The 16157-nt window shown below is 45.3% G+C and overlaps 1 protein-coding gene across 9 annotated transcripts in view; it reads right to left on the reverse strand.

Moving 5' to 3' along the window:
- KDM1B (lysine demethylase 1B) overlaps positions 1-16157 on the reverse strand; it is a 105834-nt gene that overhangs the window by 4604 nt on the left and 85073 nt on the right. For all 9 annotated transcript variants that reach the window (XM_078368249.1, XM_035294808.3, XM_078368247.1 and 6 more), the window contains 7 exons: positions 12479-12606; positions 10627-10758; positions 9952-10026; positions 5957-6073; positions 4994-5119; positions 3662-3784; positions 903-1055 (listed from right to left, as the gene is read on the reverse strand). In XM_078368249.1, the coding sequence (XP_078224375.1) occupies positions 903-1055; positions 3662-3784; positions 4994-5119; positions 5957-6073; positions 9952-10026; positions 10627-10758; positions 12479-12606 (854 nt within the window). The remainder of the gene's footprint in view (positions 1-902; positions 1056-3661; positions 3785-4993; positions 5120-5956; positions 6074-9951; positions 10027-10626; positions 10759-12478; positions 12607-16157) is intronic.

A 16157-nucleotide genomic window follows, 5' to 3' on the forward strand; every position in this document is an offset into this window, starting at 1 on the left:
TTAAGAGTCAGAGCAGAAGGCGGAGGGCACAGGAAGCGGCAGTTCAAGGACTGGAGCTAGCAGGCCAGCTCAGTGTCAACTGTAAATTAGAGACAAATAGGGAGAGATACCAAAGGAATTAAGCTGATGACCAAAGGGGCTATGACGACTGCCAAGAAAACAGAAAACTCTTTAAGAAGCTATCAGTGGATACCTTCTTGGCTCAGCAGTAAACAACATTTACACAGCCATGTAAATACTGTTATCAATTTAATTAAAGTGTGAAATAACCATGTTGGGCAATTGGTGCAGAGACTAAACTGGCTAAGTCTTTAACCCAATAAGAAGGCAGTCAATAATGTCTAATGTTAACTTGAAAGATGGCATCAGAGGCCAGGCATGGAGGCTCACACCTGTAATCCCAACACTGTGAGGCTGAGGTGGGATGTCTGCTTAAGGACAGGGGTTTGAGGCCAGACTAGGCAACACAATGGACCCCATCTCTACAAAAAAAAAAAAAAAAGCCAGGCTTGGTGGCACATGCCTGCAGTCCCAGCTACTTAGGAGGCTGAGGTGGAAGGATCACCTAAGCCTAGGAGTTTGAGGGTCCAGTGAGCTAGCACTGCACCACCGCACTCCAGTCTGGACCACAGAGCAAGGCCCTGTCTCCAAAAACAAAGAAGAAAGAGAGATGGCAATAAAAACACTTTGAAAATAGGAAGTGAAGTCCAGAAACAATAGCTGGAAGGTTAAAAATGGCTGCCTCTGGGAGTAAGACGACGAAACTGAGAAGGCTTCTGCAGTCTGCCGTCAAAAACTTTCAACAGTATTTGAGTTGGTTTTTAAACTCTGTGCAGATATCATTTTAGTTAAAAGAAAGAAATCCAAATACAGGTAATTGGGTTTGGAATCAAGATCCATACCTCACCAGCGAAAAAGATGGTTCCTTGAATTTCTTCAGCAATGATATCGTAGGCCTCCCCACTTCCACCTGTCTTCACAAAACTGTATGCCATCTGGATCCATGGGTCTGTGCTCCACCGAGTGACAAAATACTTTGTGGGATCTGGGACCTCCTGTGTCCAGGAGAAAGAAATGCTTAGACATAGTGCAACCTAACTCAGACATTCTGCGCCGTTTAGGACTGGAGTCCGTTCCTGCAGCATTCTGCAACAGTAGTTCTCAAGGTGTTCCTCCTGCCGTCTTTACATCTACCCAGGCTGGTATCTGTGTCTTACCTTCTCTCTCCTGCCCCACCCACACACAATTCCCTCACTTCTATACCTCCTCCTTCTGCCCGGGACACACACTCTCCCTAGTGGGGGCTATCGCCCATGGCTAAGAGTTTCGGCCTTGGCGGACGCAGTGGCTCATGCCTGTAATCCCAATACCTTGGGAGGCCGAGGTGGGTGATCACAAGGTCAGGAGTTTGAGACCAGCCCGACCAACATGGTGAAACCCCATCTCTACTAAAAATACAAAAATGAGCCAGGCATGGTGGCGCACGCCTATAATCCCAGCTACTCAGGAGGCTGAGGCGGAAGAATCACTTGAACCTGGGAGGCAGAGGTTACAGTGAGCCGAGATCGTGCCATGGCACTCTAGCCTGGGTGACAGAGTGAGAGAGACTGTCTCCAAAAAAAAAAAAGTTTGGGCCTTCCCTTTTCCCTTGTGTGGCAGCAGAAAGGAGTCTCTGGCCCAAGAAGAAAGGGAAGTGTAGAGTCTTAGGATAACAGGTTGGAATTCTCAACAGGGCTCTCCACAGCACAGTGATACAAGGCTATGTTGCACATTCACTCCATTTAAAATCTAGCAGTCCCCCTTCTCTGCCAGGAATATGTTCCATGACCTCCAGGGGATGTCTGAAACCACAGGCCGAACCAATACAATATATACAGTTTTCTCCTATTCATACCTATGATAAAGTTTCATTTATACATTAGGCACAGAGACTAATGACAATAACTAATAAAAAAATAGAACAAGTGTAACACTATACTCAAGTAAAAGGTATGTAAATGTGGCTCTGATAACTGAGTGACTAATGGGCAGGCAGCGTCTACATTGTAGAGATGCTGGACACGCTCTTCAAGAATGGTGCATGGCTGAAAACATGAAACTATTTCTGGAATTTTCCATTAAAGATTTTTGGACCTTGGTTGACCACACTAACTGAATCCACGAAAGCAAAACCTCGAGAAAGAGAGAACTGTAATTTGTCAGCTGGTCTCTGACCAGCATCACCATGAATAATAGTTCTATGGAAACACTGTGCTAAGTTCCAAACAAATAATGTAAAAAACAAACTTTTGAACAAAAACCCCAAGCAAGGAATTACATCACTAGATAGTTCCTCTCATATAAAATTAGCAACAAGGCCAGCTGCACAGTGACTCACGCCTATAATCCCAGTACTTTGGGAGGCCGAGGTGAGCAGATCACTTGAGGTCAGGAGTTAGACCAGCCTGGCAAGCATGATGAAACCCCGACTCTACTAAAGTAACAGAAATGAGCCGGGTGTGGTGGTGCACACACGTGTAATCCCAGCTACTCAGGAGGCTGGGGCAGGAGAATCGCTGAAACCTGGGAGGCAGAGGTTGCAGTGAGCCGAGATCACGCCACTGCACTCCAGCCAGGACAACAGAGTGAGACTCCATCTAAAAAATAAATAAAATAAGCAACATATCTGAATGCCCCTTTCTCTTTATGTAACTTTTGAGTCATTTCACTTCTATTTCTGATCCTTTATTTGAAAAAGACATAAGCCATGGCCATTTACAAATCTCCAGAGATGGTGAGATTTAGTACACTGGCAAATAAAGTATCCCGAGCTGCTTGGAAAAAGACAGAAAAGAGACTATCTGCATGTGTGGCATATCAGAAAAAGCTGGACAAGGCTCCTTTTAAAGGAAAGCTGTAGTCAGAGCTTCTAGAGCTTCAGTAAATAGAGAATCCATGTAGAGAATACTGAGCCTTTTATATCCTTAAAAAAAGGTGAAGTGTGCATGAAGTGAGAAGAAAAAAGAGAAGACAATTTTTTTTTTTTTTTTTTTTGAGACGGAGTTTCGCTCGTGATCTCAGCTCACCGCAACCTCCGCCTCCCGGGATCAGGCAATTCTGCCTCAGCCTCCTAAGTAGCTGGGATTACAGGCACGTGCCAGACAATTGTGTTTTTTTTTTTTTTTTTTTTAATAAAAAGTACAGGGCACTATTGCAGGCAGAACCATGCCCCCCTTAAATTCCCATGTGGACGCCCTAACCCTCAGAATGTGACTGTATTTGGTGACCGGGTCTCTGATGGGTAATTACTTTAAGTGAGGTTGCCAGGGTGAACCTTAATCTAATCTGACTGGTGTCCTCATAAGTAGAGGAGATGAGGACACACACACACACAGAGGAAAGCCCATGCAAGAGGGAGGAGACCCAGGAGAAACCAGCGCTCCTGACACCTTGATCTCAGGCGTACAGCCTCCAGAACTGTGAGGAAGTAAGTCTCTGTTGTCTAAGGTACTCCGATGGCAGCCCTCACAAACTCAACTCAGTGGTGATGGGCAGTGGGGCTCTGAAAGAAAGACTGTGGCCCCCGCCTTCCTTTCCTTGATTCTCCATGGCTGCCTGGGCTTCCACACCCGCTCTGAATAGCAGGCACTGCTTGCTCCTTTCAGGGAGGGCTTTCTCTCACCTGCTCCTTGAACAGCTCCCGGAGCGTGGCCACGCACTGCTGCAGCACCTGTTTGTCATCCAGGGTTCTCACGGATGCAACAGCCTCCCCGGCAATCACAGACATCAGCACGCTGTGCTTCTTCTGGAGACACCAAAGGGAAAAGCAGAAAGTCCCTGAGTGTTCGGCTCCCTCAGATAAGGACCTCCTTTTTTTTTTCTTTTTCTTTTTTTTTAATGAGACAGTTTTGCTCTGTTGCCCAGGCTGGAGCACAATGGTGTGATCTCAGCTCACTGCAACCTCCACCTCCCAGGTTCAAGTGATTCTCCTGCCTCAGCCTCCTGAGTAACTGGGACTACAGGTGCCCACCACCATGCCCGGATAATTTTTGTATTTTTAGTAAAGACAGGGTTTCACCATGTTGGCCAGGCTGGTCTCAAACTCCTGACCTCAGGTCAGTCTCAAATTCCTGACCTCAGGGCTGATGCGCCCACCTCGGCCTCCCAAAGTGTTGGGATTACAGGCATGAGCCACTGCACCCAACCAAGAGCCGCACTCTCACAAGTTAAATTTCACTATTTCTGGTTGCCCCTTATCCTCACGTCACTCGCCAGTCCATTTTCCTCACAAACACGCATTATTTATCCATCCACTCTATTGCTTCCTGCTGGAAAAAACACTAAGAAAAGTAAATAGCAAATTTAGGGTTCCCTCGACTGTTCACTAATAAAAGCTTGCTTCCGAAGAAGTAGAGATGGAGAAGGAAAATCTACAGGTAAAACAATGAAAAAACCCTCAAATGGTAAAGAAGATCTAAGACAAGGTTTCTTGAAATTGAGAGAAAGTCGGAAACAGCTGTGATTGATTTTTCGTGTGGCAGCAACATTGCAGCAGGGAAAGTGACCACCGTTCATCTCCAGGTATGCCATTCTCCTCTCTCCTTCCTTCCCTCAGCTCTCACATCTGCTGACACTCACACCCTCCCTCACTAATCATACGGCCCTTTCCCAGCTCCCCAGAGGACCCTCACAGAGGAAGTTTCAAGCACCACTCACTGACGCTGCCAGCTCCAACTTCACCTAAGAGAAACTCCCCTACAGCCTGGAATGACAGTTTCCACAGGCATCCAATTCATGTCCCAGGGAGCAACATGAGAACTTCAAGAAGATACAGCAAATACTGGGGCTCCTTTCCTATAGGAAAGTGTCCAGTCCAGTGTTCTCCCAGAATATAGACACAGATCAAGGGTCTCCACGATGTTCATCAGTTCCTGAGCTTGATATGTGAGTAATTACCACATAAATTGTAAACTTTAAGACGAAAATCCAAACCACAGTTCGCAAAGGATCTTACCTGGGGGTCCATGTCATAGAACACAGCAAAAAGCCCTCGCTTGCTGGCACTGGGAGGAACATGACCAAAAAAGTCAGCCCCTTGCACTTTACTGTCCCAAAATCTATATGGAAATTGCAAGGCGATCTGCAAAGTGAGCAAAGGAAAGATGGTGAAGTGTTTGTCGTCACAAAACCACAAGAAATCTCTAAGCAGCAACCTGTAGCTCATCTGATATTAATCTCACTGCCTGAAAGAACAAACCAAAATGCCACTCTTTCCATTCGCCTCACTGCCTTTTTCTCCTTGTGAGCTTCTTGTTTTTTTTGTAGAGTTTTTTGTTTTCTGTTTTTTTTTTTTTTTTGAGATGGGAGTTTCGTTCTTGTTGCCCAGGTAGGAGTGCAATAGAGCAATCTCAGCTCACTGCAGCCTCTACCTTCTGGGTTCAAGTGGTTCTCATGTCTCGGCATCCCAAGTAGCTGGGATTACAGGAGGCCACCGCCATGCCTCGCTAATTTTGTATTTTTAGTAGAGACGAGGTTTCACCATGTTGGTCAGGTTGGTCTGAAACTCCTGACCTCAGGTGATCCACCTGCCTTGGCCTCTCAAATTGCTGGGATTACAGGTGTGAGCCACCGCACCCAACCCAGCTCCTTGTTTTTGATGCCACTCAGTTCCAAACCCACAGATAACAGAACCCACTGGCAACCTACAGGCTAGTCTGAAGATGCACAGCATTCCCAAGACTTCCTCCTAACAAGATTCTTTCTCCTAAAGTCAGAACTCACAGACCTCAGCCAGCTCTCCTCCTTTCATTTCGGTAATATTCTTTTGGGTTCTTCATGAACAATTACTCAAATGAAAAGGAAATCTTTGAATTTTATTTGTATTCAGATATTACCCACTACTTCTCCACATCAGAAGTTAACATCTGTCATCTGACATTAATCTCTTTCTTTCTGAGGATGAAGTAATTTCAGTCACCTTTTCAATGATGCCTGCACCTAAACTGTTGATAGCCTTCATCTTCTTCTCTGGCAGCGGTGGATTAAACTGAATGGCACCTTTCTGTAGTAAAGCCAGTGGTACAGTGACTAATACCTGTGGAAAATAATTAACAGTTAACACACAAACAGCAACAGAACCTCACACTACAACCACACTGCTGTCTACAACCCATGCTGTTATATTGGCAAGAACAAAGGCTGCCACGTGCAATTGTGCAAGTTGTTCACTGCACAAGGGTGCCAGTGCCTGGCTAAGAAGTGGCAACCACAGGGAAGCATTTGCAAAAACGTCTTGTGGCCAATAATCATCTTGGGTAAGAAAAGTCAGCAGAGGCTGGGTGAGGTGGCTCACATCTGTAATTCCAGCACTTTGGGAGGCTGAGGCAGGCGGATCACCTGAGGTCAGGAGTTCAAGACCAGCTTGGCCAACATGGTGAAACCCTGTCTCTACAAAAATATAAAAATTAGCTGGGCGTGGTGGCGGGCACCTGTAATCTCAGCTACTCAGGAGGTCGAGGCAGGAGAATCACTTGAACCTGGGCAGCAGAGGTCACAGTGAGCCGAGACTGTACCACTGCACTCCAGCCTGGGTGACAGATCAAGATGCCATCACACACACAAAAAAAAGGTCAGCAGATCCCAACCCTGAAAACAGAGCTGGAGGAGGAAACAGCCCTAACTATGGAGTCGGGAGAACTTTGTGCATCATTCCTGATATACTCCACCGTGTGGCCAAGCCTGCCACTCATCTCTGCCACACATCTCTAAAATGAAGGTAGTATCTACCCCATCAGCCTCTGAGGATTAGGGTAATGCTTTAAAATGAAAATTTACAAGATACATCAATATGCTTCCTAAGTGGTAAAGCCTGTCACAAACATTAGGAGCTGGAAATTTCTGGCTCCAGACCCCATTATCGTTGCTACAATCAGGGTACCATGACTACTCCTGCCAGCTCCAGAATCATGCCACATACAGAACAATGCACACCAGCAAAATGCATGCCTCCTGGCCTCCTCTTTGACTTGTAGTTACTGGCTGAACCCTGCGACTTTCATGAGCCCTGCTGCAGAAGAACCAAACACCTCCACCGTGGTGCGCTCGCCAACAGAGGCAGCAGAAGTGAAGCAAAAGCCAACCTATACCTACATCTCATGCAAGTGCATCAGACTGGCTGGGCTGGAGGAGTATTTAGGACCCCGCTGTAGGGAGTTGGGGAAAAGTGCAGATACTTTCTGCAGTACAGAATGACACCTAGGATGAGAGTGGAATGGAGCTGAAGACCAAGCACCCAGTCTACCCGAGCCTTCAAAGATTTGGCATATTTGGTTTCACTCTCAATTCTAGGATCACAGGAAGCTCGGAGTTTTCTGATTCTGTCGCTATTTTCTGCCACATGAAAACTTTATAAAGTATAAAATATGTTCTCTATCATCAAGGTTTGTAATCTATTTATAGGTAGTAATTACCATGCAACCAAAAAAATCAAGCAAACCACACAAAAAAACAATTACTATCCAGTTAAATTATGTATAAACTGCAGGAAAATAATAAAATCTAGATTCCCCCTCCGCCGGCTTTTTTTTTTTAAGAGACAAGGTCTTACTCTGTTGCCCCAGCTAGTGCAGTGGCATGATCACAGCACACTGCAGCCTCAGACTCCTGGGCTCAAGTGATATTCCTGCCTCAGCTTCTTGGAGTAGCTGGGACCACAGGTGTACACCACCATGCACAGCTAATTTTTTTATGTTTTGTAGAGACAGGGTCTCACCATGTTGCCCGGGATGGTCTCAAACTACTGGCCTCAAGCCATCTTCTCACCTCTGTCTCCCAAAGTGCAGTGACTACAGGTGTGAGCCACCATGCCCACAAATCTAATGTTTTCTTAATGACAAAAAAAAAAAAAAAAAAAAATCGCTGAAAAGCCTAAAAACTTGGGTAAACCAGGCGCAGTGGCTCATACCTGTAATCCCAGTGCTTTGGGAGGCCAAAGTGAGAGGATTGCTTAAGACTATGAGTTCAAGACCAGCCTGGACAACATAGGGAAACTCTCTCTCTACAAAATTTTTTTTAAATTAGTGGGGTGTGGTGGCAGGTGCCTGTGGTCCCAGCTACACAGGAGGCTGAGGTGGGAGCACTGCTCAATCCCAGGAGTTTGAGGCTGCTGTGAGCTACCAACTGCACCACTGCACTCCAGCTTGGGCAACAGAGTAAGACCCTGTCTCAAAAAAAGGAAACAAAAGAAATCCTTGGGTAAACGATAAGCAAATATATAAACACATCCTAATAAGGAACTAATGCGAGATGTCAGTGGAAGCAGCCTAGACAGACGTTGATCGGTCTATCGTGTTGGGTTGAAAATGTTTTACTTACTAGTTTAGGGAAACTTCCAGTACAAACTGTGATGTGTGCTGGCTACAATAAAATATTCGTTTTAAATGTTTTAAAGTGCAGCCAGAAGCCGTGCCCTCATTTCTCCAGAAGGCTGGAATACAAACAAAGAAAGGCACGAGTACTGGCCAGAGTTAGGCAGAGAGTGATGAAGCAGGGGAGTCATAACCAGCCTGCTGTCCTGGACACCAAGAAGCGGAGCCACAGAACAGCAGAGGCTGAACTGTCGGGTGACTTGCAATTTTAAAAGAGGGTATTTTTAAACACTGTTTACCACCCGGCAGACCTATTAGGAGCTTACAGAGAAGGCCACTGCAGACAAGGTTCTCAACCACAGCTGCACACTGGAATCACTCGAGAAGCTTTAAAAACATTATGAGCCAGGCATGGTGGTGCACGCCTCTAGTCCCAGCTACTCGAGGGAGGCTCAGGTGAAAGGATCCCTTGAGCCCAGGAGCTGAAGGCTATAGTGAGCTATGACTGTGCCACTGCACTCCAGGCTGGGCAACAGACCGAGACCCAGTCTTTGGAACAAAAAAGTGAAGCCAATTCGACAAGAATGTATACAGGGGGATTTTGCAACCTTTCTTTGCAAGCACCTCCCAGGTGATTCTGACATGCAGCCCAGGGATTGCTGCCCCAAATCTCCTAGTTGGTTAGTGGCAGAAATAATGATAGGGCACCCCCTACTCCGACTCTAACTCATTCCCTAGACCTGTCTTTCCCATGTGACATGCAGTCCTTTATTTCTGTACAATATCAAGGGCTGTGAAACAAGAATTAGACACCCGAAGTTAGGAAGCATAGATAATCTAGGAACTAGTAATACTTCATCAATTAGATTTCTTCATAGTTACTTAAAATATAACTCAACTTAAACTTCCAAGGTTTACTAAATCTTCCCCCACCCCAAGTAAGCACCTTTATTCTCCATTACTGTAACTCTCAGTGTGATTTCCAGTATTCGATTCGGCACTACCTTGTACCGTTCACCTAATAAAGCTGTTTACAAAAAATTTAAGCCATATATAAGTACTTCTGACAGTGTCAAGATTTTAAGAGGAAAAAAGAACTTTCTTGACCTGAAAAAGGATTCCGTGGTTAAAAAAAAATGTGGAGAGCACAGAATAAAAGTAAAATAGGTTTCTTTAATAGTAAAGTAGATTTCTTTAATGCAGGACTTCTCAGAGCCTTTAACATATTTAACTCTATACAACTCCTACTTAACCCTAAAAGTAGAGTGTTGTAGACAATATTTCTCAAACTTACTTGGTCTTGCCAAACTTATTTGACCAAGGAATCTTTTTTGTTGTTCAACTCTCAGGACTCATGTGCCCTAGAACTCACCTCCAGGAACATAATTTAGAATTCCATCTGCCATGAATCTATACAGTGTTAGATCACGAAATGAGCTTTGCATACCTACTCACAATTAAGTGTACATACATAACTTACCAGAAATCCAACAAGGCTCCATGCAGATTCCCAAAAACAAACTCCTTGATACGAAAGATTTTTCCTCCCCTTTCAGCCCCTGGCAGCAAGGGTTTCTACCCACCCTCACACTGTCCTAGCTCTTACCTTTTGTGCAGAATACCCTGTGCCATCTGTAATGGTGACCTGCGCTTCATCTCCAGAATAATCAATACTCTGCACCTGCTCAAAAAGCAATTAAGAAAAAAAAGTGAGGGATGGAACCACGTGATCCAGGATCCTTTCCGATTCTCATATGACATGAATTTACATCTCCACGGCTAAGGGGAATCTTTTCCTGGCATTCAGCGTTCTCAACAATTGTTATAGCTAAACTCAGGGAGTTAAAATTTATGCTGTGTCAGCATATGCAAAATAAACACTGTGTCGGAATGTAGAAAATAGTTATGATATGGTGTAAAGTGAAATGCAGATAAGTAATCACCCCCATGATTACAATATGACACCCAATACAAATGCACTGAGACAAAGATATGAAGGAAAAATTTTAAAGTGAAAATAACTGCACTGGGTTAGGAAGGCTGCGAGCAATTTGAATACCTTCTGAATAAAAATGCCCTGGGGCCACTATGGAATCTAAGCAGCAGCAGCTGCCTCACTGACATGGCTAATGCTACACAGGCTATGAATGAGCCAGAAAAGTCCTGCTAGACCCTGGCTAGGCACCAAAGCCAGCCCCACTCTCCTGTGGAAGCCGCATGCCCAGAACATCATTCTCCCCAAACAAGGCAGAGCCAGAGCCTCCCAGAAGCTGATACTCACTGGAGACTGGAGCCGAATGTCTAGCCCTTCTGCCAGTTTCTCAATTATCACCGAGTACCCGGGGGTTAGCAAGGTGTGGTCACCAGCAAATTGGGCAAAGAATTCATTGTGGTCCCAGGAGCGAGCAGATACCTGGGAAACGAGAGGTTGAGGACACAGCAGTGTAAATCCTTGAGCCTGTGCCTGAGGGCCAATACGAGGAACTCCAGGTGGGAACAGCCACCAAGGCCGGGGACAGGCAGACCAGCCCAGGCAGAGACCACTGTCGGGGGGAGGAAACCTCGAAAACTGTATTTGAGGAAAGTTTATTTGAGAACACGGGTCTATATGACTTGGGTGTGAGTACCACTCCTTGATAAAAATAAAAGTGAATTTTATATATGGACAACTTTGGCAAAGTAGAGTTCTGTGAAGGAAAAACTGTATTTGATTGACACATATAAAGATGCTGTCTGTCCTCAACATGGAAGCTCTACAGAGGAGAAACCCAGCATGATTTTGGAAAACAGCACGATTCCCATCACAGTGCAGAATCAAGTGGAAGTGAAGAGGTCCTGAAGGGCCTCTGAAATCATCCGTGGAGTTCTATTCAAAATACAGAATACTAGAGTATTGGCCGGGCACGGTGGCTCACGCCGATAATCCCAGCACTTTGGGAGGCCGAGGTGGGTAGATCACGAGGTCAAGAGATTGAGACCATCCTGGTCAACAAGGTGAAACACCGTCTCTACTAAAAATAGAAAAATTAGCTGGGCATGGTGGTGCACGCCTGTAGACCCAGCTACTCGGGAGGCTGAGGCAGGAGAATTGCTTGAACCCAGGAGGTGGAGGTTGCAGTGAGCCAAGATTGTGCCATTGCATTCCAGCCTGGGTAACAAGAGTGAAACTCCATCTCAAAACAAAAAACAAAAAACAAAACAAAAAAAAAGAGTACTGGAGTATTAGGTTCACAGTTGGTTAAATGAGTTAGGCAAGCTTAAATTTACTTTAAACAAACCAGCCTTGCAAGGACACAGTTTTCTCTTCTTGAGAGCAGTGTTTTAGACTCTATGGTTCCAAAGAAATAACCCAAGGGCCTCTGCAGAAAGCAGGGAAAGGAGGATAAAGAGACCAAGTCCTGGCGCAGTGGCTCATGCCTGTAACCCCAGCATTTGGAGAGGCTGAGGCAGGAGGATCACTTGAGGCCAGGAGTTCAAGACCAGACTAGGCAACAGAAGACGACCCATCTCTACAAAAAATAAGAAAAATATAAGAAACTCTACTCTGATTCAGCCCAATAGCCCTCCTTCCTTTGGAATGACTGATTTCTTTTTTCCCCCCAAAACAGGACCTCGCTGTATCGCCCAGGCAGGAGTATGGTAGCACCATCACAGCTAACGGCAGCTTTCACCTCCCAGGATCAAGCAATTTTCCCACCTCAGCCTCTCACGTAGCTGGGACTACAGGCACATGCCACTAAGCCCAGCTAATTTTTTGTAGAGACAGGGTTTTGCCATGTGGCCCAGGATGATCTCGAACTCCTGGGCTCAACCAGTCCCCCAAAGTGCTAGGATTTTACAGAGGTGAGCCACTGTGCCCAGCCTCTTCCTTTGTTTTGACATATTCAGCTTCTTTCACAGGCATTATCTGAAGAAGGGTTTCTCTTGCTTCAACACAACAACAACAAAAGTTTAAAGAACAAACAAAACCGCAGTGGGGTTAATATGCTCGGAAGTCATGGCTTTCAAGCTTTTAAGCAGAATCATTCTTGTTTATCCAAAGCAGCTCAAATTCAATATTTAGAAACATAACACACACACAGACACCCCACCAAGTATTGTCAAAGCACACCTTTCACAAAACCCAACCGCACCTGGTGAAGGTTGCTGCCACAGGCATACTCCAGGTTACTGAGATGGAACTGGAGCACCTGTCCCTCCAGCTCGCTGAACTGGATACCAGATTCCTTAATAAACGCTTTGTAGATCTCTTCTATCTTTTCTGTAATAGGAATGGATCAAAGCAGAAAAAAAACAAACAGCTTTAACAAGATTCTCCAATTCCTTCTCCTTTGCTTGCAAGCTCTGTCACCCAGCAACACCCAAAACTTCCAAAGTCTTTTCCCAAGTCAAGTCGGGGGAAAGGATCTCTTTCTAAGGTCCATTTCTCTCAGGAAGAGAAAGCTTATCCTACCGGAAACAAAGCTGTGTAAATTCTATAGCTTCAGAAATGTCTCAATTCTGCTTTGTTAAGAAATGGTTTCCTTTTGCTCAAGATACAGAAAAGGCGTCCCCACACACAGATGTGCACACACAGAGAAGATAGCATTCTCTTTCTGATCCTGCTGCCATCACATAAAGTCAATTCTTCCGACACCTCACCTCAACTAAGAGACCTGTAAAGGCTAACTGTTGGCTACAGTCTGTCTCAAACAAGAACACTCCATTATGGCTGGCCAGCCATGGTGGCTCACGCCTGTAATTCCAGCACTTTGGGAGGCTGAGGCAGGCGGATCACCTGAGGTCAGGAATTCAAGAACAGCCTGCCCAGCATGGTGAAACCCCATCTCTATTAAAAATAAAAAAGATTAGCCAGGCGTGGTGGCAGGCGCCTATAATTCCAGGTATTCAGAAGGCTGAGGCAGGAGAATCACTTGAACTGGGGAGGCAGAGGTTGCAGTGAGCCAAGATTGCACAACTGCACTCCAGCCTGGGCGACAACAGTGAAACTCCATTTCAAAAAAAAAAAAAAAATATTATGGACTGGTTATCATGTCAGCCCTCCACCTCCATATCTGCCAATGTAATAAATTCCCCAACCACAGCCGGGCAAAGCTAGCATATTTTAACCTTTCCAAAGGTAGCAGCTACTATCTGCCCACTCACAGGCCCTACTGTGCCGCTTACGAATCTTTTTCCTGGTAAAATCCTACCCTGCAGGGTCTGTGACCTCTCACTCTCCCTCACCAGAATGCCTTCCCCCACCCAATGCCATCCATTCTTTATGGTTCAGCGTCACCAGGCCGTGGCAAGCCTCCAGAATCTCTCCCTGTCATCAACTTCTAACTGTCTCACTCAACTGGACCTTTTACTATATGGACAAATATAGTTAATATCAGCTCTGTGATACCATTATCATCTGAGATTCCTTTGTAGTGGGGCTGGAAGAGGGTCTGGCTTCATGTCTGACCCATTCTAAGTATCTCAGTATAGATCACTTCTTTACAACTGTTCCAGTGATGACAACCATCCAAAACGAGTATCACAGGCTCCAAGTTTTTCTTTCTTTTTTTTTTTTAAACAGGGTCTCACTCTGTCACCCAGGCTGGAGGGTAGTGGCACAATCCTGACTCACTGCAGCCTCAACATCCTGGGCTCCAGCAATCTTCCCAAGTAGCTGGGACTATAGGCGCCCGCCATTATGCCCACTTAATTTTTGAATTTTCAGTAGAGATGGGGTTTCGCCATGTTGCCCAGGCTGGTCTCAAACTCCTAAGCTCAGGCAATCCACCCACGTTGGCCTCCCAAAGTGCCGGGATTACAGGTGTGAGCCACCGCACCCAGCCCCCAAGTTTACAGAGTATCACACACTTGTCTGATTAGAAGCGGAACTGAGTATCAGTTACTTAAAACTTTTTTTTTTAGAACAGCTCAAGGCTTTCATCAAAATGCTCATTTCTTGCATTAGATTGTAACATGAAGATGCCCAAGAGGCCTCTGGATTTGTGCCTGGCTTTTGCTCCTAGACCCCCTGGGCTTTGTGCCATTTTCTGTAGCTTTTATAGAAGTCCCATCCCTGATTCCTGAGGTGCAGTTTCTACATTCCTGTTGGTTTTGTGGAGGGGTTAAAAAAACCAAGATTGCCAGGATAGTATATAAAATTAAATATAAACAGACTGAGAGGCCTCAATGTGATTTTGTCTTTTGGAAACAATGTTTCACTACCCAGACTGAAGTACAATGGTGCAGTTTGGCTCACTGCAACCTCTGCCTCCCAGGTTCAAGCGATTCTCCTGTCTCAGCCTCTCAAGTAGCTAGGATTACAGGCATGCCACCAAGCCAGACTAATTTTTTCATTATTAGTACAGGCGGGGTTTCACCATGTTGGCCAGGCTGGTCTCAAACTCCTAAACCTCAGGTGATCCACCTGCCGCAGCCTCCCAAAGTGCTGGGATTACAGGTGTGAGCCAATGCACACGGTCCACTGTAATTTTTATGTAAATAATATTTAAAAGCTTTAGTGCACCTGCTTTCTGAAATGAAATCTAGTCCCTTAGTATTTAGAACTGAGTTTCCCTTATTTCTCTCGTAAGATGAGATCTCAGACAGCAAAGATAGGACTACAGCCTTACACAGAGACGTGTGGACTATTATCAAAGCCTTTTAACAAGCTATTGATAAGATGAAATGCCTACTTACACAGGAAGTATTGCTGAGCCTACCTTAACAACTTGGGGGTTTTTTTGTTTCTTTTTTGTTTTTGAGACAAAGTCTCGCTCTTGTCCAGGCTGGAGTGCAGTGGCACAATCTCAGCTCACTGCAATCTCTCTCTCCCAGGTTCAGGCAATTCTCCTGCCTTAGCCTCCTGAGTAGCTGGGATTATAGGTGCCTGCCACATGCCCGGTTAATTTTTTTAATTATTAGTAGAGACGGGGTTTCCCCATGTTGGTCAGGCTGGTCCTGGACTCCTGACCTCAGGCGACCTGCCCACCTTGGCCTCCCAAAGTGTTGGGATTACAGGTGTGAGCCAACGCGCCAGGTCTTAACTTGGGTTTTTTGTTTATTTGTGAGACGGTGTCTTGCTCTGTCACCCAGGCTGAGGTGCAGTGGCGAAATCATAGCTAACTGTAGTCTCTGACTCCTGGACTTAAGCAATCCTCTTGCCTCCTGAATAGATGGGACTACAGGCACACACCACCATGCCTGGCCTATAGCTTGTTCTAGGTAAGGCTAAGGCAAAGCATTATCATTAAACGTTTTTATTTGGTGACTCTGAAAGAAATGTAAAGAAAACTCCAGCCAGTGACTACAACACAGGTACAAAATACTAACCTGAGAATATCCTGTAAGTCAGCCTAATAACTGTTCTCAACTCCGTAAAATTTAAAAACCTATGAATTAGTCTGGACACTACAACATTTGATTAAACGGTATTTCTGAAAATGTTCTCTTATGGTGTATCAGTCAATACTTACTAAGGACAATTACAGTGTGGGTCTCTTAGAGATGGTGTATTACCACAGTACAGGGGGAGGGAAAAGAGAAAAAGAAGAGACAGTCCCTTATACTACGAAGTTTACCCCCAAACAGAGATGACCTGTGTATCAGCCTGAAGAATTGAGAACTCTTGCAAAGAAACATATAGTTGAAGCAAATGAACACCTTGCAAACTGAGTTCAAATGTTCACACTACAAGAAACTCCGGGCGCGGTGGCTCAAGCCTGTAATCCCAGCACTTTGGGAGGCCGAGGTGGGTGGATCACGAGGTCAAGATATTGAGACCATCCTGGTCAACATGGTGAAACCCTGTCTCTACTAAAAACACAAAAAATT

This window comes from Callithrix jacchus, chromosome 4 (genome assembly GCF_049354715.1).
Source record: "Callithrix jacchus isolate 240 chromosome 4, calJac240_pri, whole genome shotgun sequence".
Lineage (NCBI taxonomy): Eukaryota > Metazoa > Chordata > Mammalia > Primates > Cebidae > Callithrix > Callithrix jacchus.